Below are 27,222 nucleotides of genomic sequence, written 5' to 3'. Positions count from 1 at the left end.
TTTTGCCGTTGAACTTCTCAATCTTGAGCTTCCCTTCCTCCGCCATAACTCCCACTCAATTCAAGGAATCCTTTCCTTGAGATAATTTAGCTACGAGCAAACCTTGCTCTGATACCAGTTGTTAGGAAATAAGACGTAGCTAAATAGATAATTGAGTAGATTACTTAATGGGGAGAGACAGATTTATATACACGAGATTATAGAGTAGAGAGAGAGAGAGAGAGTACACACAATATACGTGGTTCACCCAATGTGGGCTACGTTCACGGGAAAGCAGCCACTCAATGGCTTTAGTACTTCAAAACAAGAAGTAGTTTACAAAGGATTATACCCTTAATGGAGCTCCCGCCTTGCTTCACTCTCACCACCTCACACTCACCTTGTTGCATCAACTTCACACTATGAAATGTGTGTAGAAATGGCCTCCTTTTATAGGCCAAAAGGGCTGCCCTCTCTTATGAGAGACAGCCATGTGTAGCTGCCCTTGTGCGAATAAGTCCAAATCGGACCCTCCAATCCGCCCATGTGTGGCCGCCCTTGAGAAGACAAGTCCGCTTTTGAATTCCGCCACCGGCCATTGACTTCCGACCACCGGCCACCGGCCATTGACTTCCGACCACCGGCCATCGGCCATTGACTACCGGCCACCGGCCAACCGACCGGTTGTTTTCCGACCACTTTCCGGCCGCCATCCGGCCATAATATTCCGGCGAAAAAGAAAGTCTCGGGGACGGAGGCCCCCGAGGCCTTTAAAGTTGCCCCTGATTCTTGTCCGTGAAAATTTTGGTTTCCGGTGAGTGATTTTCCTTCACGCACGATGGCTTCTCCTCATAATGGGGGCCTTACAAATGTGCGCTTTTACCACAGAAAATTACAAGGGTAAATCAGGCTCCATACTTAACAGAATCGCTACTTGTGTCTTCTCCTCTCTAGGATAGATTGTTATCTAGGGTACCACTAGCCCTTGAATGGTTCGTCCCCACATTTGCACCAAGATTCAACTCAGATTCGTCATCCTCAGATTCAAATCCAATTGATGATTCTGACTTCGAATCGTGTGGGGTAGTCTTTTGAGACGCTACTTGTTCCAATGTAAGTGAAGCCTTCATCTACTAGTAGGTCATCAAAAGCTATATGCATTGCTCCTATCATATTTAAAGGTGTGAGTTGTGGCATTTCACCCCCCTCAGGTGCTAACCAGGTCGTCCCTCTATTTTCCCAAGTTTCTATGGTTACTACTAGGAAGACCCAATCCACATTGTCAGACTCAGTCATCCCATGTGGAACATCCATATAAAGGGAATCTTCCCCAACATCAATGTCCTTTTTACATGTGTAACAATATTGCAACGGGGCCAAGTGAATTATGGTGTCAGATCTATGATCAATCATAAAAAAATTTCCTAGAGGATATGCTCAACCAGTTACAAGATCAACTCGAATGACACATCTTGGTATTGCAATTAGACATGGTTTTTAGACCACTCGTGCAGTATTTTTGCTTCCCTCATGAAAGTACGTCCTAATATCATCTCAAATGACATAGTGTGCTTGGGAAAATCCATAACAATGAAGGTATGCCTTATTTTGTGTCCAAGGACCATGACCTTGAGATCTTCTAGCATCCCAATAGGTTTAACAATAGTCCCATTGGCCATCTTTACCACTATGTTTGTAGTGCCAAGGTGAGGTCTTCCCATAGATTCCCAATGTTATTTTTAGTTACAATGTTAATCCCTTGGTAGTGATTGGTATGGTTGCATTGGATTCATCGCCTTCAAAGTATTGTCCCAACTTGTTAATAGGTATTTCAACAACAGAGTTCTCATCTAGGTTGGGTTGTGGATCTAAACGTTCCTCCTCTATTGGAACCTCCCTAGCTCCATCCATCTGTGCAAATTGTGGTACCCAGACCTTCAATTCTCCATTGAGGAAAGCTTGAAGAGCTGAGAATAGCTTGGGGTCTCCATATAGTTTAGACATGATGGTGGTTCTAACTCTGAATCCATGAAATCCATCAATTTGAAAATATTTAATGACACTTTTCCTTCAATTGGATTGCATTGGTGGTGATTGCTTCCCAAGTGGTGATACCTCTTATGACTAGGCCATTGTAGATATCCTCATGTCGTAGTCCCCTAATGAACCTATCGAGAAATTGGTTATTATTGAAGCACGCATTTGGATTACAACGAGCATTCAAATGCTTCAAGCGACTAATAAAGTCTCTCACAGACTCCCTTTTCTCTCGTTGGGCTTTCTGAAGCTGAGATGCTATACCCCAAAGCACTCTCTCCTGTATGTACTCTTTCAAGAACTGTCTCCTAAGAGTAGGGTAGATCATTTTCTCTTCCACCCTTAGGGTCCTATACCAATCCCCAACCTTCCCACTCAAAGTCAAGCTTAAATCATTACTCTTATGCACCTCATTGTGTTCTCCTACTATAAATTCACATATTTGTTCAAATACTTTGATATGCTTTCTCACATCCCCATCTCCACTAAATTTTTGTGTGAGCTTGGCTATTTGTACTACCTTACTTCTAGGCTCTCTATCAAGCGTGTTATGTATATTTTTAGCAATAGATCGATCGATAGCTTGAGCAAATGTTGCCAAGTCACCCAAGTGAGCAGGTATAGTGGGGACAGGTGCTCTCGAAACTGCATGTGGAACCGGTGATCCTTGGGTCTCAAGCTGGGTACGATGTTGTGCCATGTTGTGGCCCAAAGTTCATATATGTTGCCCTGGACATAGCAGACGTGGGATGTGACATCCTAATACTAGCTGTTATGGTCCCATTGAAATAAGGGCTTGGATGTGTGGTCATGGAGCATAAGTTGTTGAAACAATGGGAGGGATAGGATCTACATGAGCACGAGGACCCATAGGTGCGTATGATTGATACACAATTGTAGGTAATGTTGTAGGCATTGGGCCACCATGTAGTGGTGCTAAATGAAGTCCATGGCGTGTTTTTTGTCATGCCCATCACTAGGGTAGGCATATAGCTGTGGTGTCATCAAGAGAAAGATGAGCTAAACTTGGAAAGGTAAATCTATTGCTTGTGGGCTCAGATTGTATTGAGACCCTTGGTGAAACAACATATGGAGGATCCATCGGGCTTACCGAGGGAGTCACCATTTGTGATAAAGTTGGTTGCTTAGCCTTCCCTATATCCAAGAATCTCATGAGCTCGTTCATGAGACCCGTTGAAGGCATATGGATCCCTTTGTTCTCCCTCTCCAGCTCAATAACCCTATGGATAACATCACAAACTCTTTTTTGTTGCTCCTCTACGGTAGTAGCACCTGTTGTGGATTGTAGGACATCTAACCAACCCACCTAATAGGTGTGACCTGTGTATAGGTCGGTTAAAGTCTCCGTTTGTAGTTCATAAATTTTCATTTAGAAACGTACAATCTAGGACTGAGGTGCTAGGGGTGGATTGTCCATTGAACTAGATGCAATGTGGCTCTCTATGGTTTGACCCTTAGTGGTTGCTAATTCAAGAGCACTCGATTGCTCGATTAGCATGGATGTTGACATAGGGACCTTTGCCTTTAGCTCTCTTCGTTGCTCTGACTTGCATAAGCTTTCGATTTCCTTTTCCCTAGTTGCAAGGATATATCGCTCAACCTCTTGCACTTTGGCAAGGCTTCTACCATCAGGTAATGTAACCTCGGAGGGGAATAGCTCGAAAGAGATAGGGAGTGTAGTGAATGGAGGTTCACATGCACACTCTCCAGGAGCATGGGGTCTATGAATGGTAAATTTACTTCCCCGCCCCCTTCATTTACATCGCTAGCTCCATGTTCGGAGTGAGTGGCTCTACTAAGAGTCTCTTTCAAGCGGCTAAACACGCTCGGCCCTGCCCGTGGGCCCATGGCATGCATGTCTTTGCTTGAACTATTGGGATTGCGCGTCAGGTAACCTTCCATGGCGTTGTAGTCAAAGGAAGAGTCACTAGATGTAATATGTGAGTCCTGAGTGGTACTACCTTGGGTGGTACTACCTAGAGCCTAATGTGGAGGAATAATGGGTGCCCGCATAAACAAAGACACTCTCTATATGATCGTCCTCTAGCAGACGACTAGAGCATAGGTGCATGTGACCTCAACACCCTAGAAGTGTTAGTGAGTGCCCGTGAAGGCCGCTCACCTAGTTTTTTGGATGTTTTGCAACCTAAATTTACTCTCAATTTTCTATTTTTTTTGTCCCTTTTTCTAACCAAGCCACATAATATGGTGTGTGATAGCTCAAAACAAGCGTCTTGTTAGAGGGGCATGCCATGATTTACAACTCCCAATTCGGTTACTTAAGGCCCTCAAAATCCTGAAAATAGTCTTTTCTAGTCGAGAACAAAACTAAAATTAGTAAGTCCAAGGGTGTAAGTGTGAAGGGAAGGGTGAAGGACTTGTCCCACATGCCCTCCCTTCACCTTGAGGGGGTAGTCTATATATATATAGTAGTGTCTATACTATATCATAAGACTAAGGACTAAGGCATGGGCTTGGGCTTGGGCTTGGGGAATGATCTCGATCACTTTTAATATAATATAGATTTTTTCTTTTTTCCATTTATTTTTTAAATTTCTTTTTTATCTCAAAGTATTTGAGCGTTTTTTTTTAATTTACAAAAAACTTTCTTTTTCTTTTGTTTGGATAAGGTTGTGCTGCATGGGCACCGAGCTCACGCTTACAGAGCCTTCCTAACGCACGCAGCTGCACCTTACGACTACAACACACTACACACTAACAACACTAACACTACAAGACACTACACACTACCTAACACTGCACACTGCAACACACATGCACATTGCAAAGCTACTAACACTAACAAAACCTGCTAAAACCTACACATTGTATCACCAACAGATCAAATCCAAACTAAGAAAAAACCAAAAACAGATGAAAAGAATGGCTTCAAGAGGTAGCACAAAGTGCTCCTCAAGCTTAGTACAGGGCATTCCCTGACAGCGGTGCCAAAAATGTGCGCTTCTACTGCACGAGGTTGGGGACTTGTCGAACACTGTGTGCGAGCCACAAATGGCTGGAAGCACACAACTAGACTATCCTATAAAGCTCAAAGGGGGGCAATAGTGTGTCACTCATCGCTCAATGCTTGCCGTGTGAAAGATTCCTTGCCGCGAAGAAGAGGGAGCCGCCATCGCCGCGCTCAACCGCCTCACCGCCGCCGATGCTGTCGCAATGCTCTCTCTCTCTCTCTCTCTCTCTCTCTCTCTCTCTCTCTCTCTCTCTCTCTCTCTCTCTCTCTCTCTCTCTCTCTCACACACACACACACACACACACACACACACACACACACGTGAGCACACGATGGAGAAGAAGGTAAATGTAGAGCAAGAGCACTTCTTTAGCATGCACCTCAAAAATGAGAATTTTAGGTCAAAATGGACCTTTTATATGAATCTGACCCATTTACACATGGACACCCACAGTGGGACTGGTCATAGCAAAACTAATGTAAAAATGAGATAAGTGGTGCACCTCTCATCGACAATCACCTAATCACCTATAGAACTGACAAGCCCGGTCCATGACTCTAATAAAGTGATAAGGCGTCTGTCAAAGGTGATAGGGTGTCCTTAAGTGGTTAACACCCAACAATCAATGCATGAGACTATGACATCTTTAACACCCCAACAAGACTGCTCAACCCTAAGCAGAACAGCTTTAGCAGCAGCAATCTTGCCACCAAAACGTGCAACATCCTCAATAGAACCTGTATCCATAGCATGCGGATGTTTATCAATGCCCTGCAAAACATTCCAAATTCCCTTTGACACAAAAACATATTGCACCATGTAAGCCGACATTGGGTAAGTGTCCCCCCATCTAGTTTATCCTCAACATCAACATCTTGAATACATTTGTGTTGTTGTCAGCCATGACCAGTTGCATGCACTTAATGTGAAAACTACCTAAACAGAGGAGAAACAAAGCGGGCCATCTAGTTTATCCTCAACATCAAACATCTTGAATACATTTGTGTTGTTGTCAGCCATGACCAGTTGCATGCACTTAATGTGAAAACTACCCAAACAGAGGAGAAACAAAGCGGGACTAACACATATTATATAGCATAACCCAAAGAAGACTATAAGGGACCTATTATGCAAAAAAATTTAACTGACAAAAATTTTGCACAAAAAGATAAAATTGCCTACATAGTACTGCCTGTAGTGGAAATGGAGGCCGAAACGATCCCAACAGAAAATTTCAAGTAGACTCACCTCCAAAGCTATCCTGAAGTATTTTTCCACTTGCTAACGCTCACCAAAGCTCACCTAAATCGAAGAAGTGAGCAAGCATGTGCTGGCGACGACTATGCCCGAGAGGATGCAACGTGCTCTCATACAAATTATTGGAAATAGTGTTGCAAAGAAACACACGATAGAGGGTATATTTCTTAGTGCACAAATAAAAGATAAGTTAACACTAGAATGATGGGCGTAAATACAATGCACGGGGGGAAAAACCTCCTAGTGAGGGAAAAACATTCCCCGGCGATCCTAAGTGTGTTCACACACATCACTACCACATGTGGTAACAATTTATAGGACCCCCCTTTATCGCATTTATTTCCTGAACGTTGGCATGTCCAATTCTACCTTAGACTTGACACAAATTATTTACTCAATATGTGCAAAAAATAGCCAAAATAGGTGTTCTCTATCATGTGCTCTCGACAAAGTTGTCTAGCTTGAAATATTTTCTTCAAAATAGTTTAATTTGGCCAAATTATATCCCTTATCGACCTATAGGGGGCTATGTCAGAAGGGTGCACACAAAGCCTATATAGGTTTTTTACACCAAAATACTTCAATTTGCCCAAATTACATGCCCTTAGGGCATCAGAGGGTTATAAAGAGCTGTGCCAAAAGGGCACACAGACAGCTTGTACAAATTTTTTGTAGGGAAATCTGGTGCGTCCTTCTAGCACAACTCCTTGTAGCCCTCTAAGGCTGCAAGGGAATTTTTGGAACATCTTTGAGTTATTGTTTAGCATGCTTGCATGAGAACTTCACTCTTGGTAGGGTGGCCACTTGATCGACACTTCATCCTTATCCCTGCACGTGGGAGGCCCCCCTCCCTTCAGCAATAGCACCCGACACCATTGGGGGAACCCCTTATGCTCAAAAAAAGGGGAGGCCTTATGGCCCCCATGTGATGGAGCCCTAGTGGGAAAACAACAACTTACGACTAGCAACGCCAACAATTGCCGATGCCAACGGCGTTGCCCGATCGCGACAAAACTGCCCATGGTTACCCACACAACGTGCACACAAGGGGGGGGGGGGGGGGGGGGAGAGAGAATGTGCTCTCTCTCTCTCTCTCTCTCTCTCTCTCTAAATGGGGTAGTCCCCCTTTGGTATATATAGCCTCATTCTCACTTCCCACCGCATGCATGTGGGTTAATATCCGTGCCACATGGTAGCATGCCATGAGCTACCTCCAAAATCCTCCAAAAACTCACCACCAATCTCAAGGTAAGAAGCTGTTTTTGACCCCATTTTGGCAACATCCCATTTCATGCTCACTTGCTAGATGGACCCACTCTAAAAAACCCCAAAATCGTGGATTCCTAACTTCAACTCCCAACAAGTGCTCTACATCAACATTCCCATGCCCTCAAACGATGATCTGCAAAATGGATAAAGACTACCAGATTCCTTATTGTCGTTGCAATCCACCAACTTTCATTGAACATATCTTCACGCTCAAGACCCTGATTGAGGAGCGTTGACAAGTTTTCTTATGCGACTAAGAAAACACCTCAAGATTTTATGGATGCTTGCCAACTTGTTGAAAAAAGTCGCATATGTATATGCCATGTACATACTCAAGCGTGCTCAATCAAGGTCACCGTTATGTACATATCCCCTGGAGGATTGGACCCTTGTTTGTGGCATCATGGTTTTCTAGAAATCCTTGTACATGATTTAGATATGCTTTTGAGTCTCAATAAAACAAGTGCAAGTATAGAAATGCTCTCTCATGCACAAAAACGTAATCTATGTAGTTGCATGTGCACCTCGACTATATCCTTGCAGATTTTATCCAGATCACGTGCATCATGTATAGAAAGTGATGGATTCTAAAATGATTTGAGGAATCACCATGACAAATTTGGCAATTTTTGGTAGTTGTTTGCCTCCATCCCCATCAAAAATGGCTTTAAAATAGGTCAAAAATGGCTGAAAATGGTCAAATTTGGTCCAAATTGGCCAATTTTTGACACATCATCTCACATGCTGTGGAAAACAAAAGGGGGCGTTGTTTGCTGAAGTGAAAAAACAGAGAATTCATTACTCTGAGAGAGGGATCTTCCCCACCTTTGAGGAGTGTCAATTTGATGTTTAGGGATCATCTTGGGTGCTCTGTGATTGAGATTTTTTCCATGGTCATGGTGTTTTGGTGAAGAAGATAGAGGCAGTCTTTACACAGTCTGGCTGTGCCATTGGGGGTGAGTGTGCAAGGAAGAGTGGGAGATATTTGGGAATCAAATTGAGTGTAAGAGGATATGAGTACGTGTCTTTGTTGGCTGAACTTTTGATCACCTTGGGAGTACCTTCACATCGGCTTCGTTGGCGTCTGATGTGATCCCAAGCCTCATCGTCACTGACTCTCTACACGCATCTTGTTGGGTTGACGAGAGTTTGTAATCCCCACGAGTTGCCTCTTGATTCGAGTGAAGGACCTATTTGGGTGAGTTTCCTCTACCATTTGGGTGTGTGAGTATCCAGTCCAAGTTGCAAGCAGGCTATGCTATAGAGGTGAAACGCTTTCAGCCCTCCTTGTCACCGTCACTTTTGACCAGCTCTATACCACCTTTGCAAATCTTGGCAAGCTCAAAAAAAACCCATGATGGAACACTTACCAAGGCAACCAAAATGATATAGAATTGGAATTTGGAAAAACTTCAACTGCTCATATCTTAGCCATTTGCACTCTGATTGCCGATCCAAAAAGATCGGAATACTCTATAAACTGAGTATCTTAGATCTAGTACTATCACATACACTTCAAGGCTTTACCACACTGGTCCACCTAGACAGGAATCTACTACAAACCACCTCCACCTTCTAACTGCAATATCTTGCACCTCGTAGCTCCAAGCGAGGAGCCATTTGGACTAGCTTGGAGAACACTTCAAAGACCACATTTTGCTACATAATTCTAGCACTTGGGACACCATGAGAAGTCAACCTATTTATAACCGTGTAGAGCCTTCTTGGTCTAAAAAACCACCAGAGACACACTTTGAGATCAGCTGCACTCGACCCTCATACTTGCTTTAGCACCCTAGCATGCACCTATAAGCACATGTACCCATGCTTGTGCCTACTGCATAACACAAAATCACTTTGGCTACACCATCATCCCCTTGTTGAACATTTATGCTCAACCACAAGCGATGCTTATTGAACTTGAAGCTGCAAAACTAGAGAACATTGTGAGGAGCAAACCCAAAAAACCGCTACGATATGTACAAAGTCTTATTCTTGTTCCTTGTTGCCTCTTCTCAAGTGGGTTGCTTAACCCCCTTCATCATAATATAGATGCCACCTCGATCAAACACAACATTGAGCATATCCATCCATTTGTAACAACCCCATTAGTGTTGCACCCACACACATAACCAACCTACATATAAAATGCACACAACATACCTTCAACTCTACAAGCATCACCCTGCATTCAACACGATGCAAACACAACACCAAATGCACATCATCATGCTCTCTGTACAGACCTGACCCTCCCCCCAACCATGTAGAGTAGAGATATCCTCAAGAGAACCCTATAATTGACAGGCCACCCACTGCACAAATGCACTTATAAGCATGCCCTTCAACCATGAAGCACATACCTCCTTAGAGAGTTTAGCCAAAACCATATCCTTGGTTTTGCCTCCATGCACACTAGAAAACATCTACTGCTCTGGAAAATCTCCCATCATAGACTCCTCCACTAACATCAGCTTCACTCTTGCCTTCATACTAGTAACACCCTCAATCCTAGCATCATCAAGCCCTTCCATACAAACTAGCTCATTAGGACCAACCATCACCTCTAGCAGGTCGACTTCCCCTTCTTGTTACTCAAACACATACCCTACAGCTACATCCTCAGAAATGAAAGAAATTTCATCCCATACTGTATCATCAAGCAACAAAGTGTCGGTGGAGCCTCCCTCTTTAGAAGAGCATGCATACTTTCTCTACACAACTTCATTACTCCCTGCCTCCATCAGGCTTGAGCTTGGATTCTTGTCACCACAGTCACAAGGTAGACCTATAACCACCCCTTCACCCATCTGCACTTATTTCATAACTGATGCAGCCTTGTCCTTTCTAGAAATTCTTTGCACTTGTTGTACCATTGTAGCACACTCCACCACCACTTTCACAAGCGTAGTCAATAGCACTATACCACAGACCACCTTCCCTTGCATGTCCTTTTCTATAGGCTTGGATGCCTCTTCTTGGTCTAGGTCTAGCATAATTGCTTGCATAGTCCCCTACTCCTCACACATATCCACCTCATCTCTTTCCACATGCATGAGATCAAACTCCTCATACCTTGTGTGGGAAGAATATGTCTTCCAGGTTGTATCCGCATCCAAAGAGCTGCTATAGCTGGTCTAATCCTCTTCTTCTATCTCAAGATTTGGAATTTCATCTACCTCTATTACTTCAATCTCATCTGCAAATCTTACTTTCTAATCATGAGCACAAACCAAAGGAGACTGACTAATTGTACTTAAGCTTGCCAACTCATCTCCCACTCGGTTTGGAGTCACTTGCACCTCTTCCACAGCTAGAATCTCTCTAATCGGCATCTTGGGCATATGTACAACATCTCTTTGCAACCAAAGAACCCTTGCCTCATCTTGTAGGGGTAGATTCTCTTGCATCGGCTTTGCTTTTCCCTTACCACATCGATTGGCCTTGGCACCATGGGACTTGACCACCCCAGCTTCATCTGATGCTTCCTCAAAATATTTTTGGTCCGGCCTCTTGCAAAAATTACCCCTTTTGTCACTACCCACTACATGCATGTGGATTAATATCTATGCCACATGCTAGATGCCATGAGCTGCCTCAAAAATCCTCTAAGAAATCACCCCAATCTCAAGGTAAAAAGCTTTTCTTGACCCCACTTTTCCAGCCTTCCATTTCTTGCTCACTTGCCAGATATACCCACTATAAAAAACCACCAAAATCTCAGGTTCCTGACTCTAACTCCCAACATGTGCTCCACATTCCGACTTTCCCATGTCCTTGAATGTAAGCCGCAAAATGGAAAAAGACTACTAGATTCCTTACTTCCATTGCTATCCACCAACTTTAACTGGACATACCTTCATGCTCAAAAACCCGATTGAGAAGCCGTCACTTCCAACTAACTCTATATGCTGCATACCACCTCTACAAATCTTGGCAAGCCCAAAAAAGCCCATGATGGCACACTTAATGAGGCGACCAAAACAATGTAGAACTAGCCCTCAACAAAACTTTGAATGCTCATATCTTGGCCATTTGGACTTCGATTGCCGATCCAAAAAGACCGACATGCTCCATAAATGGAGCGCTTTAGATCTAGTACCATCACATAAACTTCAAGGCTTGCTGCACTTGTCCACCCTGTTAAGTATGGAGCCGGAACCCCTTGTAATTTTTTGTATTAAAAACGCACATTTGTAAGGTAATCCATCATGCGTGAAGAAAAATCATTGGCCGAAAACCAAAATTTTCATCGAAATATTCCTTTTTTTCCAAAATATTATGGATGGATGGTGGCCTGAAAGTAGTCGAAAAATGACTGGTCGTTTGGCCGATGGCCGATAGTCAATGGCCGACGGTCGCTGGTCGAAAGTCAATGGCCGGTGGCCGATTTCAAAGGCGGACTTGTCTTCTCAAGAGCGACCACACATGGGCGGATTGCAGGGTCCAATTTGGACTTTCAACACAAGGGCAGCTACACACGACTACTTCTCATAAGAGAGGGAAGACCTTTTGGCCTATAAAAGGAGGCCTCTTCTACACACAAAAACGGATTTGAGGATTGTAAAGCATTGTGGTGCGTTGTGAAGTTGATGTGAGGTGGTGAGAGTGAAGCAAAGCGGGAGCTCCAAAAGGGTATAATCCCTTTGTAATCTACTTCTTGTTTTGAGGTACTAAAGCCATTAAGTAGCTGCTTTCCCATGGATATAGCCCACATTGGGTGATCCACGTATATCGTTTGTGCTCTCTCTCTACTCTATAATTGGACTTTCAACACAAGGGCAGCTATACACGACTGCCTCTCATAAGAGAGGGCAGACCTTTTGGCCTATAAAAGGAGGCCTCTTCTACACACAAAAACGGATTTGAGGATTGTGAAGCATTGTGGTGCATTGTGAAGTTGATGTGAGGTGGTGAGAGTGAATCAAGGCGGGAGCTCCAAAAGGGCATAATCCCTTTGTAATCTACTCCTTGTTTTGAAGTACTAAAGCCATTGAGTGGTTGCTTTCCCATGGACATAGCCCACATTGGTGAACCACGTATATCGTTTGTGCTCTCTTTCTCTCTCTCTCTCTCTCTCTCTCTCTCTCTCTCTCTCATCTCTTACGTGTGAAATTTATCTCTCTCCATTAAGTAAACTACTCAATTATCTACTTAGCTACGTCATATTTCCTAATGCTCGTAGCTAAAGTATCTCAAGGAAAGGATTCCTTGAATTGAGTGGGAGTCATGGCGGAGGAAGGGAAGCTCAAGATCGAGAAGTTCAATGGCAAAAACTACTAACATTGGAAGATACAAATTGAAGACTATCTCTACCGGAAGAACCTTTATTTGCCACTAGGCGGTCTTGCAAAGAAGCCCGCAAAAATGGCAAATGAAGCATGGATTGTCCTTGACCGAAAGGCATCAGAAACAATCCGGCTACGCTTGGCGTCAACGGTGGCCTGCAACATTTTGGAGATGAAGACCACGGAGGACTTGATGAAGTCACTTGACGGCCTCTACGAGAAACCATCGGCATCCAATAAGGTATTTCTCATGAAGCGCTTGTTCTATCTAAAGATGGCAGAGAATGGTTCAGTTGCAGAACACCTAAATCACTTTAACACCAACATTAGTCAACTCCGATCAGTGAAAATCAATTTCGATGACAAAGTGTGAGATGTCCTTATACTCTCGTCTCTACCGGATAGTTGGGACAGCCTTGTGATGGATGTAAGTAATTTTATCTCTAGCACAAATACTCTTAAGTTTGATGATATTGTGGGTGTTCTCCTAAGCGAGCAAATGCGAAGGAGAAGCACAGGAGAATCATCAAGTGTTGCACTTTCAGTGGAAACAAGAGGAAGGCCTAAGGAAAGGTTCAAAAACCAAAAGGTCGTGATTGTTCAAGTCGGAGCAAGTTACGCACAAAGCCAGTTCTTAAATGTTGGAACTGCGGCAAAAAGGGCCACGTTAAGAAGAATTGTTGGTCCAAAAAGGAGTCGGAGTCTCAAGACAACAAGCCAACATCGAAGGCCAATGTGGCAGGTAAAGTAGAGCAAGATACTCTAATTCTCTCATTAGACAATGTGTTTAATTCCTGGATAGTAGGTTCCGGGGCTTCATTCCACACCACACAAGAAACATTTCCAAGATTACACCAAAGGTAATTTTGGATATGTATACTTGGGAGATAATGAAGCTTGTGAAATTGTCGGCAAAGGTACAGTTTCTGTCAAAACTGCTAACGAAAATGAATAGAAGCTTAAAGATGTTAGGCATGTTCCTTCTCTTTGCAAGAATTTGATCTTCTACAGGATAATTGTACGATGAAGGTCACAACATTGCATTTGGAAACAGACGGTGGAAGATCTCAAAGGGATCTTTGGTGGCTGCCGAAGGAGAAAAGGTTGGTACAGTTTACTTGTGTACTGATAGCTCACAATCTCAGCTTATGCAACAACTATAGAAGTCAACAGTGTGGTGTGGCATTACCGGCTTGGGCATATGAGTGCCAAACAAAAGAAACAGGTGATGAGTACATGGAGCTTGAGGACGGTGAAGACTCAAGGATTGCAAACGGTGACAATGTACAACGTCAACCAAATGAGGAGCATCAACCTATTCCTTGAAAATCTACAAGAGCAAGTAGACCTCCAAAAAGGTTTATTCCTTCCTTCGACCATCTTTTGATCTCAGATTTTGGAGAGCTAGAATCATACGAGAAAGCTATGCAACACAAATACAAAAAAGAATGAATAAAGAGCATGCAAGTGGAGATGGACTCATTACATCGCAACCAAACATGGGAGTTCATTGAGTTGCCTAAAGGTAAGCGGGCAATCCAGAACAAATGGGTGTACAAGTTGAAGGAAGAAGAAGGTGCGTGCAATCAGTGCATGGCAAGGGGTAGAAAGACGTAGCACTGGTTTTGTGGTGCACATTTGGTTTTGTGGTGCAACAGCCTGAGAAGATTTGGTTTTGTGGTGCAGCAGCTCGAGGCAATCGCAAGGTTATGGGCATTGTGTTGATAAGGCGGCCCTACAAGGCTAATGTGTGTGGGGAATGGCCAGACAGTCGAAGATGGTTCCAGAGACAGCTGCGATCGAATTTTAACCATCACTTACATATTCCAAGCCATGATCAGTGCTAGGTCTTCCAGCATGGTGTTCGCTTTCTTCTACTGGTGAGTTTCCATCACTCGCCCGCTGTAACCGTGAGAGATCATCATTATCTCTTCTATGAGAGCTGTTGTGTTCACTTCTGGTATCATGTCCACCATCACCACTGCTTCAGTGTTGCCCAACCCAAACTCAGCCTCATGCAAAAAATACCGACGCCTTTTTGTTTTTTAAATACCGGTGCCATATGCAGTGTTTGCAGCTAGGCATGCTACAACATATCCTTGGTCTACCGCTACAACCAGCCCGCACGGCCGGCAGACTCTGGTTGTTGCAGTAGACCAACTAGCTATAGAGAAAGGGGTGCAGGCGGCAGTTTGCGACAGGGACAAGGGAGTTAGCTTAGCATGTCATTATATCATCCTCCTCCTCTTGTGCCTCATAGTTGCAAAAAACGCAAAATTGCAGCAACGACGAGCCTGCACCAGTGGTGGGTGGCCAAATGATGGCGACGGAGCTTGAGAAACACGCCGAAAGTGGACATTGGTGCATGTGCGGGAGGTCGTCTTCCTAGAGGCTGATTTTCTTGTTTTTGGAGGGGAGCTTCTTGCTAAAATGGTGGCCGTTGATGCGGCAGCAATACTGGGAGGCTCTTGAGGCGAGTGGAAGAAAGACTTACCTGCTACGAGCTCACATGGCCTCATCATTGCGTCCTCCTTCGGAATGCAGAAAACCCTGCCCTCAACTCCTTCCTGCCTTGTTTTATGCGAATCACCATTTGTGTGTGTGTGTGTGTGTGTGTGTGTGTGTGTGTGTGTGTGTGTGTGTGTGTGTGTGTGTGTGTGTGAGAGAGAGAGAGAGAGAGAGAGAGAGAGAAGGCGGGCTGGACATTGCAACCTCAACACAAATAGTTGAATTGAAAGTGGAAATGAGTTGCCAAGGTTGTGTTGGTGTAGTGAACAGGGTGCTTGGGAAGATGGAAGGGTATATACGTATTGTGAAATGGAGCTTAAAGCTAGAGGATGTTCTTTCTAATGTTTCCAAAACTAGAAAAGCTACATCATTTTGGTCGAGTGAAGGAAGTACAACATCGTAGTTTCATTTGTAAATTGATTTTTGGCTATTTTGACAAGAGCTACGCTCAAGAAGTGGCTAGTGATTTAAAAAAGGAGCTCTTGCATACTAGATGACATTCATGTTTGATCTGATTCCATCTTGCCAACTTGTGCACCATGGTATGATTAATAATATCACTATCCTAAATGGCACTAATTTGTGGCCTTTTACATTTCAATCGTTTTTCACATCACGTGATCATGCATCTTGTATGGTTCTTTGAATTATCTTAGCTGCTATCCCCTCAAACCAGTGAAGAATTAGATTTTTGGATAGGCAAAGAGAGAGAGAGAGAGAGAGAGAGAGAGATTGGAAGTTCGATTAAATTTGCACCTCTCACCTCTTTTATTGTGTCTGTGAGTGCCTAGAGAGCAACCTTAGAGATCAGGCATGCTTTGGAAGCTGTAAATCTCCATTATGTGAGCTAGGACTATAAGATTCTTTAAATATTAGCTTGAATCTCTTGGAATTAGATGATTCTCTACACTCACAATATAGGAGCATTTACGAAATTGTTGCTTCATGACTTTATATCTTCATGCAATAGGCAAATACAACACTATGCAACCAAAATTGGAATATTTGCAAAAAACGTAAACTTAGGACAATGTGCATTTGTGCAATGAAAAGGGGGTTTTGCCACATAAATGGGTCTCCAAGTTGAAGATTACACATAATGATGAAAAGTCTATCCTCGAGATGCTCTCTCTCTCTCTCTCTCTCTCTCTCTCTCTCTCTCTCTCGCAAGTGTGATGGATTCATTATGCCATTTCCCTCTTGAATAACAGGTCTTGAGTTCAACTCTTCTCGTTGGATAGATCTTTAAGGTCTCTTGGAATAGTTTCCTACGACGTTCAAAGTCTCTTCTTCTTCTTCTTCTTCTTCTTCTTCTTCTCTCTCTCTCTCTCTCTCTCTCTCTCTCTCTCAAGTGGTATGACAGCAAGTGTTCAGCTTGTGCGCAAAGAGAACCATTGAGAGCTTTGAGTTCGTTGGAAGCCAAGTGTCTACATATTATGGAACTTGAGAAGCTGTGTGCATATTAAATTTTGAGATTGAATCTTTACTAAATGCGTGGGTGTTTTGTAGAGGAGGAGTGGGAAAGAGAAAACATTAATATAAAAAAATTTCTTATATTTCTATCATCTAAACTCAGATTCATACAACCTCTGAGTCTAACCCAAGGTGTAGGCATGCTCAAAATGAAGTGATGAAATGGGCCGTAAAACTTCTTGGGCACCGGCCTACGTAAAGCAAATTTTCTAGAAAAAAAATTGTTTATGGTCATAATTTTCACTATCAAAGTCCATTTTGATCAAGCTAAGACTCTATCAGAGCACAATAATGTATTCTTTTTGCCGAATTTTACATCAAAACAACTTTGCAATTTGTGAAAGCAAATTGCTTTTTCCTAGAAGACATGTATGCTACTATGGTGTTTTTCTATCTCTAGAAGACATGTATGCTACTATTATGTTTTTCTATCTCTAGAAGACATGTATGCTACTTTACTATCATCAATGATAAGACCATAGTCTGTTTTGGTAGAACTTTTGCAACACATGTGAGAAAGAGACAAGTTCCAACAATGTGTACCTTATGAAGAAGCTCCTTGGTTTGCGAATGAAGGCAGTGTCGCCGCTTCATGTCCAAAGAATTTCAACATTATTTTCAGCAAGTTGCAAGCTTGAATTTAGATGAGGAAAAGGCAATATGCTTGTTATGCTCTCTAATATTTCTCTAGAGAGGACACAAAATCTCTTATGCCTCGATGGGTAGGCTATGTCCAAATCATATCTTGACAAACTTCCAATCCTTTATCAAAAAGACAAGTGGAAGAGTAAAACGTCCACACCGCCAAAATTGGGTAACCGTGCAAAGAATCTCTTTGATTATGTTCACGTGTTAGCATGTTATGATGCCATGTTAATCTTAGGCAAAAAATTTGTAGCCATAGACCCCTCTTACCTTACTGTCTTGCTTGTCCTCACAATTTTTTGGCCTATCTTACACTTGTGCCCTTGGAATCCAATGTCTACTATATGAGTGTCAAAAAAAGAACTTTTGAGGTGTGAAAGATACTTCTTGGACATATGCTTCTCCATGCATCCATAACTTGCAATCTTATTGGCATAGTTATGTAGCTTGGCTCAATAATCATAAAGCAATCATCATCAACTTAAAAAAGAGGAAACTTTCTTGTGCTTGGAAATTAACAAGCAAACATATTTCGTCTTTCCCACAGAAGACACTTTCATTTGAACCAAAGTACAAAATCATGATGGATTTGTTGAGCAAAGAAAACAATCGTAAGATTGATGCTAGTTAAAAATTATCACCCCCCTAAAAAGTAGGATTCTTTCAAGCAATCACGACTGAAAAGTTCACTTGCATTCGGATGTGTCATCTTATGATGGAAAAAGCTAGGCTTTTGATGTGATCACTCTTATGCACCCGTTATTATGTAATTTGCCTAATCGATTCCTACCACATGAAATTATGTCCCTTCCTAGCAAAAACTGTGTTTCACCTTTTTGTCTCTGTGAGAGAGAGAGAGAGAGAGAGAGAGAGAGAGAGAGAGAGAGAGAGAGGATTCTTTACGCTCCACACCGATAAACAAATTGCACACGTTATGTTTTTATATCGTCAACTTAGATCTAGCAATGCAAACCTTTACTATGGCACATTTCTACGTATATCTATTTAGGGTTGGCATGAAAACAAACCCTTACATCATTTGTGTCTTTTATTTGAGAAACAAGTGGGAGATACTTTAACACTTCACAAGTAGATCAGAAAACATGATTTTCGTGTGCGCTGCTTATAAATTGCAGTATCCTCACTACTTTGAGAATACATAAGCAAAACAAAGGAAATTCAAATTTTGGTCCTTTCCACGTATAGGGCATTTCATAGTGGCCAAAATGAGTGCATATCCTGTGCATGTATACTTGGGTTGAAGACTGTGTAGACATTAATTTGCTGCAACGTGTTGATTGATTTTGGAGACTATATGTGCTTTCTATGAGGATACGATCTTCGAATGTGTCTTGTTTCTCAAGGCTAATTCTTGGATTCACCCTCCTTTCATTTACTTTCACTTCTCTTTGACCAATTACTGCACTATATTGTTATTATTCCTTCAATAATCAACTCTCTACTAAGATTTATAGGGAGGGAGCATAATCTCATCGTCGGCAGGCATCTAAGTACATGTTCACTATGAACACTAGAGGAAAGATTTAACTTTGTGAGGAGAATCTGCCATTGGCATAAAATATTCTCTAGTTAATGAAACCAGATCGCTCATGGTACCACGTTCTTTTTGTGTGACCATAAATAACCCATAGTTTCGTACTTCAGCATTATTAGCCCTATGATACAGAGTTCATAAAGACCATTACATACTTATATGGTTAACTACCGCGAGTCGAAGTTAAAAAGAGGTTTAACCTCCAACATGAATGTATTAGACTTTACCCTATCCTTCCGCTCCACACATTGAAGGTGACAAACCTGTATGAAGAATAAACAGCCCAGCTTCCAGAAACAAAGTTTAAAAGCACAAACAAAAACAAATATCTCCACAACCTAGGTACAACCTACGACAACCTCCCATCACCATTGGATGGGAGTTGACTAGGTTTGCATTCTCCATCACGATGAAGTATCCTTTTTTGTCCCTCCACCACCTCTCCTCTGTACAATCGCTCAAATTCTTCTTGAAGGTTAATAACTTGTATTAGAGTCGAATTCTTGGTACGGGAGTTTCTTTATACCCAATGTTCTTCAAGTATCAGTCAAGAGCCCACTCTCTTTTGGAAGCCCTTTTCCTCTCCAATCTAGCTACTCTCTTGTTCTTGGTATTCTTTGATTATTGAAGCATGTTGACAGGTATGTGTCGAAGACAAAGATATGTGAAATCCATACGATGTGAAGCTCCATCTAACCCTCTCCACACTACTGTATGACTAATAAATGAGGTTGGGAGTCTTCTTCTCATCATTTCTCTTCCACCCACATTGGCATTTCAGGGGGGTCGCATGTTAGCACATGCTAGCATGCTACAACAATTTTCGTGCAAGACTAGGGACAATTTGCTAGAAAGACATGAAAAATATGAATTTTCTAGATTTCCCGTGTACACTACATCTAAATAGAGCTTCGGAGATAAACTTGCCGTGTGGCACTGATAGACAAGCTTATTCCAATGGTTCTTGGTATACTCCCAAAAGCTTAGACCTTGTGTAGACAAAAAAGCTATACCCATGTCTTGCATCCACATATACTACATGTCCCACAATAAGAGAAAATTTGAAAATAGAAAGAATCCTCTGCAGATGCTGTCTAGCTCTCGCATTCTCAATCGGAGCCAGGAACAGCTGGCCAGGAGTGTGCACTGTGCAGTCGCACATGGTAAGGCCTTCATGGTTCTCACTCTCTCTCAAGCGAGAAGTCTGCAGTCTGCCACTTCTCCAGAGAGCTTGTAAGGGGCTCTTGGACGAACATGTCGTGGAGGGAGGGAAGGTATGTGGGGGGGTGATTGCAGGGCAGCAGGATTCACCCATAGAAAATTGTCAGGAGGGAGGCGGGTGCACACCAAGGAATATCCCAAAGCAATTGGCTAGTGTACATAGCAAAGTGGAAAATAACCATGGCCTACATGAGAGGATAGGCAAACGTACCACCCACTAATCAGTGTCTATAGAAATAGGAAAATAGTATACCAAAATGAATCTGGGATAAGCCCAAATTCACCCTTAAAGGAAAGTGTGAGGTTTAGACTCATGGTAGTCACCTACAAGACAATATAGCCATCAGCTCCATCTTGCATAGTAAGACTAAATACCACGAAATCCCCACTAACATTGTAGGTGTCCAATAGTGGGTGTAGAGCTGGATACTAACATATGCTCTCCACACAACACACAAACGCGCGCGGAGACACACACACGACACATGGGCATACATCAAAACAAGGTTCAGCCTACTGATATTCTATCATGAATCCAGAGATCAAGGGAAGCACTAAAAAGCATTAAAACGGTAAAATTAGCACAAAAATGAGGTAGTTGATAGGGCATATGCACCACAAAAGATACAAGAATTAGCACAATATCACATGGTCATAACTCGAAAGAACTTCACAATTTGAAGTCTGCATGTCTGCTATAAGACTAAAAAATATACCTAGATGAATCCGGGATAAGCAAAATACTAGAGGAAAATAAGGCAAACTATCTCACATGGCCTACATACATAAGAAAGTGCTTAGATAATGCCCCTCTAACAAGAAAAAGAAGAAAAAAGCTTTGCCATCATTCGCTTGCCATGTGGAAATAATCGACAAACTTTATGCAGCGGATCCAAGAGTGTTCCGAAGAATTCCATGGCTTACTAAGGATTTCTGTAGGCCAAAAACTTTACTCACTATAAAAGAGGTACGAGGGCAAAAACTACATCAGATCCGGCAACTAAATGTTGGTAGAAAAGCACTTTCAAGATTCCTCCATGGAGGGGTATTGATACAGGGAAAAAAATGCATAGGTACAGTGCTGATGTGAGACCACGACAGCAAATCTCACTATGAAACTAAACCCTCAAGCTCTGCAGAGAATGAGTATCAACATTTGAAGGTACCAGATACGAAGGGTGGGGTGTGTTTGCACACATTGGTCATGAACTCATTTGCTGGCATAGCATCAAGTACACGGTGCATCATTGGAGTTTTTGCCTTACTATCAACTTCGAGGTTGAGAAAAGAACCCAATTTCTCCTTTTGTGTTTGCACACACTCATTTGCCAGTGTAGCAACAGAGTATCAACAGGGTCTGCCTTCCCATCACCTTCGATATGGAGAAAAGATCCCAATTTCTCCTTTCAAAGGTTCATTTTGAACACTTAAATCTACAAATCCATTCACCAGTATAAAAGGAGGGCAAGTTGCCTCGAGAGATGCAAGAAGGCTCACTGCATCCAACTAACTTTTGGAGCTGTAAGTTGCACATCCCAGATGGTATGACAGGAACAACAAGGTGAAAAGCCACAATGCCCTACATAGGGGGATGAGAAAGAGCAGTAGGAGCCAGCTAATAAAGCTCCCTCCTCTAAACAGAAACAGCAAAACAAAAGCCAACTCTATTTCAGAGTGGCCTACATACCCAGAAGACGACCATTAGTTGATGTCCCTCTCACAAGAGAAAGGAAGAAAAAAGATTTACCATTTTCAATAACTTGCCAAGTGTCACTAATCGGCGAGCTTTATCCAATGGTCCTCAACTGCTCATAAGGATTCCATGCTTTACTAAGGCCAAATCCCATAAAGAAAGGCTACAAAACCGACAAATCCAACTGCAACCACAGAAGCAAATGGCATAATCGAGCACAAAAAAGGGTATCCTCTGAGCACTTTCTTTGCCCCAGAGCTTCAAAGAGCGCAACAAACCAGTCAAGTAAGAATTTGACCATCTCCATAACCGTCCAACAAGGTTTCCGAAGGCCAAGGGCTAACTGTAATGGCCTTATGCAAGTGGAGATAAAAAAAGGTCCAATACAAGCAGGTTATCATTTCAGAATATCTGTCTGATAAAAGCATCGCGGAGCTACAGAACAGAAAAAACAGCCACAAAAAAAAGTTTGAACTCTGAAATAAGGACTGTCCACCTATAAATCAACCTATGAATGGGTTCATTGGAAGCAAAAGGCCATGTTCCTCAAAATCAAGCACAAATGGATGCCTACTTCAGAAGTCCGATTATTACCCATAATGCACGACTAAAAGGGCAGAAAAATAGAGCAAAGAGTGCAACAACTGAAACAAATGCGAGCAAGGCACAGAAAATTGTGTGGCAACAAAGGAAGAAACACGATGTAAACTGACAAGGATACGTCCCAGAAAAGGGATTGAAAAAAGCAGGCTTTTAATTACCGAGACAAGACTTCAACATAATTCATCCATGAAAACAAGGCCTCAGAAAGGTTGGATGTAAACCGTTCATTAAAGTCGGCAGCAGATGCCAACAAAAAGTGAAAAATTGAGCCAAGTGTGGAAAACTTATCACCATGTAGAAATTGTTCGCCGATAAAAAGACCTTAACAATTTGGATGCCAAAACGAGACGGGGAGGGTCAAGAAAGGACAAGCCTCCTTGTATACCCTTCCCAAAACTAATCGAAACCATTTGATCATACAGCAGCTGCGAAATCTGGCAACAACAGCAAACAAGGCCCTGAGCCATTACATAACATCCACGAAGTCCATGATTAAAATGCTGTCAATGGCCAGAAATAAAGAGGGCTGTGTAGCTCATAGCTGCAAATACAAAATTACATGGCAGTCAGAAAAGCATTCCAAATAAAAAATATGAGATGGAAGGATAAAGCATATAAACCTTACGAGAAAAAAGTATAATTTTATGCCCAAGAAGTTTGCAAAACCAAGGCAGAAGCTGAAAACTTCAGAAAATAAAATCAAAGACATACCTCAAGCCCGAATCAAGTTAAAACTACATTTCAGCAGGTGTATCTAACCAAGATGAGCAGCTCGTGCATTATGCATCATCCAAATGTGCAAGGCCAGAAGCATGCAAAGAACAGACCATTGGCATTGCCCACTACTTGGAAATAAAAAATTTGCTTACCTAGTTTCCAAAATACCCAGAAAGAGACTGTGAGCGACCAGTGGAGCCTTGCCCAAGCTGTGCTGATGTGTAGCCCTGTCCCGAACCCTGTAGAATTCCTGACTGAGATCCCACTGCCCCACCATATAAGGTACTGGCACCTGCTCCACCTAAACCTGCCACTTGAGATCCATACATGCCAAGACCATGCAGTCCGTATGTTCCAAGAGCCGCTTGAGAGAGACCCTGAGAGACCCCTTGTGGGAGTGAGGCATTCAAAGTTGATGGTAGTGAGGAGTTCAACGATTGGTTGAGTGAAGGGTTGATGGATGAACCAAGAGCCAGTTGATGTGCGACTGAGGCATGGAGCGAAGGATTCAGACCAGCAAGACTAGATCCTGGATTGAGACCTGTAAACAAACCAGCAAGTGAATGCTGCCCCAGAATTCCTTGATTCAAAGGTAGCAATCCTGAAAGAGCCAAGTTTGGAGCTGCACCCACAATACCCCCAGACTGTGCTACTAGATCTGACATATCCATTTTTGGTTTGTGCCCCCCATCAGATGTGGCCATCTTGCAGTTAACTTGATGCCCATCGATAGTCTTTGAAGGGTCTTTCAATGCTTTCTTGGCCGATTCAGCAGACTTATAAACAAATAGAGCATAACCCTTTGATTTACCGGATACCTTGTCAAACCCAAGAGGCCCCTCCTCCACATCCCCATACTGGGCAAACACGGAGAGAAGCTTTTCAGCAGAAAGGTCGTGTGGAACATTGCCCACATAGATTTTGCGGCCACTTTGATCATTTGATGGAACAGATGGCCCAACTGATGCTAATTGTGACACAGTAACCCGCCCTTCAATCTTCTTGCTGGGCTCTTTGAGAGCACGGCGAGCTGCATCCATGTGCTTGTAAGTAACAAAGCCGTAGCCTTTGCTCTTACCTGTCTGCTTATCTTTGATTACAGAGCATTCTTCAATTTCCCCATACTGCGCAAAGATAGCCTTCAAGGAATCCACAGTTATATCCCAGCCGAGGCCTCTGACAAAAAGCTTGCGGTGGGCAGGATCCCTATCAGCAAGCTTCCTGATTTTGCTCAAAACCTGTGAATCCGCTAACGCAGCCTGCAAAAGAAGATCTACGATTTGCTCTTTAGTAAAAGGCTCAATGAGGGCGCGCACCTCGTCAGCATCGACCCCACCGTCGCCCTGCGCAGCACCATTCTGCTGTTCTTCGTCCTCTTCGTCTTCATCTTCGTCGTCTTCTTCTACCTCATCTTCGACCTCCTCAGCAGGCTCATCGAGCTTCCTCTTCTTGCTGGCATCCATCGCGGCGAAACTAAAGAGCAACGCAGCAAGAAAACCACTTCTTCTCGGAACCCTAACTTCTCTAACACTGCACTACGCATACAATTGTGGATGCTTTTGTTTATGGGGAAATTACCAAAATACCCCTCTAATTTGAGGAAATTCCCAAAATACCCCTCAAATTTCAAAAATTCCCAAAATGCCCCCGATATTTTGTCATAAATTCCCAAAATGCCCTTCAAATTTTCCAAAATTCCCAAAATACCCCTGGTTGTGAGACTAAATTTCTCGAAAAATAAATTTTTCTGTAGGTCTTCACAAGAAGAGTGATTGTCTATCGTACAAGATGCTAAAACTACAATTTGAGTTGGTTACGTAGGCTTTGGAGATGAATTGCTTCATTATTTTTAGACATAATTGCCTTTTTTGCGATGGTAACTGGTGACAAATTACATGCTGAGCACTCAAAAACGGATCTCAATTGTCAAAAACGAATGAAGATTAGAAAATCTTGAACATTCCAACCAAAATAGATACAAGGGTATTTTGGGAATTCTTGAAATTTGAGGGGTATTTTGGGAATTTCCTCAAATTAGAGGGGTATTCTGGTAATTTTTCCTTTGTTTATTGTACTAGGGCTGGATTCACAAGGGTCCGGCAAGAGGGCTCTCTCATTGCATCAAGTCAAAAAGGCTGAACTGGAGAGTGGAGACGCCCTATAAACCCCCTGGTCAATTAGTATAGTGCGGTGTGCAATCGTCAATAAGAATAGTGTGGCGTGCGATCAGCATCCCTTGGTTTGCAACAAGTTACGATTCACATTGAGGGTTTCTTAACAAATGTTTGCAACTAGTTGGCAACATATTGCCATTGTGCTCCAGGGTGAGGGGATAGAGCACAAAGGAAATCACACAAGCTTCCAAAAAAAAGTGCATTCAATGGTGGGCAAGTGGGTTACATTTTAGCCATTTTGAAGGATGAAGCCAAAAAAATTTCACCTTTTCTAAAAACGTCAGCTTTTCAAAGCCAATGCCAGGACTCACACCTCCTCTCATGTGAACATAAAGCCGTTGGTTGCCAATTGCCAACACTTTGGTAACCGCACACCTATGTGAACTTTGTGTGTGTGTGTGTGTGTGTGTGTGTGTGTGTGTGTGTGTATAGGCAAAATGCATGTTGATCCTTATCTTTGAAAGAGTGCATGGTGCGCAGAATGCGTGTGTCCGGTGCGATGCGTGACAGAAAAGAGGAGAAGAGTGCATTGTGTGGGTGGAGCCAACCTCTCAGGAAGAAAAGAAGCTTCTTATTCTTTTTTGGCATATCAAGAATAAAGAAGAGTATCTACACACAATGGATGGACGATCGGTCGCGGGCAAAGGCATAACGTCTTTACCCCAACAACCTCCCACTTAAAGACGATGTGCCGATAAGTGAGTGCTACTAGCTAAACTGCTAGTATTTAAAAGGAAACAGGTGAGAGTCTCTCAACCTATGTCCATTGACTTGCTCAGCTACATGCAGACGTATCATCTCTAGTGATCGACGAGCATGTATATCCACGCTAGAGCCCGCATGTAAATCTCGTAGACAACTTTGTATGGTCTGCATACCTCCACAATGCATCATGCTAGTGTCAATCTCTCGCTCCAGCTATTAGATCGGGTCCATACAGCAATAGGTCGTACATGAGATGAAATCTGCACAAACCTGGTTGTACTAGCCTCCCCTGCACTATCTGCATGCATTGTATCATCAAGACTACTCATCACGTATGGATGTTTCATCATTGACACTGGGATGGCTATGTCCCTCTTATCCATAGGTGAAATTGTGCATCATGGCATCAACTCATCAACCTCTAGCAAGAATATATCAAAGAACTCCATGTTCGTCATCTCTACTTGTGTCTCTAGGGAGCAGACCTGCTCTACCTCTAGACTCTGACAACACTTGTTGTGTCTCACTAGAGCACTATCGCTCTACCTGTGTCTCTACATAGTCTACTTGCATGTCTTGTACAACTAAATGCTTTGTCTCGTGAGAATGGTGGAGCTCACCTGCAAAGGCGACATGTCTTGTCTCTCGCTCAACTCATGCCAGCAACAAAACCAAGACTATGTCATGTAATGGAAATAGCCTATGAACTTTGAGAATAGTGAAATTACGAGAATTAGAGTGAGCATTTTTGTGAGATTACTTTGAGAGCATGGAGGGTGAACTTAATTGATGATACCAACATAAACATAGTACTTAATTATCTTGACATTAACAATACTTTTGCAAGAGAGTATTAAAGAACATGACAATAGTTGAGGACCGGATTTACTTGGAGTCGGTCCCCCCTCCAAAAGACGTTTGTATTATAGATTCTCCAATCAAGAGAGACTTGTTACAATACAATCTTTGTGTTCCTTGTGACCTTGGTGATGCTATGAAGATGGAAAGCTTTATGCATCACGAGCTTAACATAAACTTTGCAAAAAACATTAACTATCCCAAGCCTCAGTCCCAAGGCCTCAAACACCTTCGAAGGTGGAGAGAG

At 42.7% G+C, this 27,222-nt stretch overlaps 1 protein-coding gene across 5 annotated transcripts; it reads right to left on the bottom strand.

The window, feature by feature from the left end:
* Window positions 1-22,329: 22,329 nt before the first annotated feature.
* Window positions 22,330-24,775, bottom strand: LOC147434518 (UBP1-associated protein 2C-like). 5 transcript variants are annotated; one of them, XR_015185362.1, is made up of 3 exons: window positions 23,391-24,775; window positions 23,147-23,205; window positions 22,655-23,062 (listed from the first exon to the last, which is right to left on the bottom strand). XR_015185362.1 is itself a non-coding variant. In XM_086490964.1 (2 exons), the coding sequence occupies exon 1, from the start codon at window positions 24,699-24,701 to the stop codon at window positions 23,391-23,393; it is 1,311 nt and encodes a 436-aa protein (XP_086347090.1). In that variant the 5' UTR covers window positions 24,702-24,775; the 3' UTR covers window positions 22,330-22,353. The 5 variants fall into 5 exon arrangements, 3 of the variants coding, with proteins under 3 accessions (XP_086347090.1, XP_086347089.1, XP_086347088.1); XR_015185363.1 differs by having other exon boundaries at window positions 23,147-23,198; XM_086490964.1 differs by lacking the exons at window positions 22,655-23,062; window positions 23,147-23,205 and adding an exon at window positions 22,330-22,353.
* Between the last annotated feature and the right edge of the window lie 2,447 nt (window positions 24,776-27,222).

This window comes from Adiantum capillus-veneris, chromosome 19, assembly GCF_014529385.1.
Source record: "Adiantum capillus-veneris isolate H3 chromosome 19, ASM1452938v2, whole genome shotgun sequence".
Lineage (NCBI taxonomy): Eukaryota > Viridiplantae > Streptophyta > Polypodiopsida > Polypodiales > Pteridaceae > Adiantum > Adiantum capillus-veneris.
Note: the sequence above shows the minus strand (reverse complement) of the source record. Positions and strands in the feature narration are given on the sequence as shown.

Excerpts from the sequence above, each read along its gene's own strand:
- LOC147434518 (XM_086490964.1), bottom strand. The coding sequence starts at position 24,701 with ATGGATGCCAGCAAGAAGAGGAAGCTCGATGAGCCTGCTGAGGAGGTC.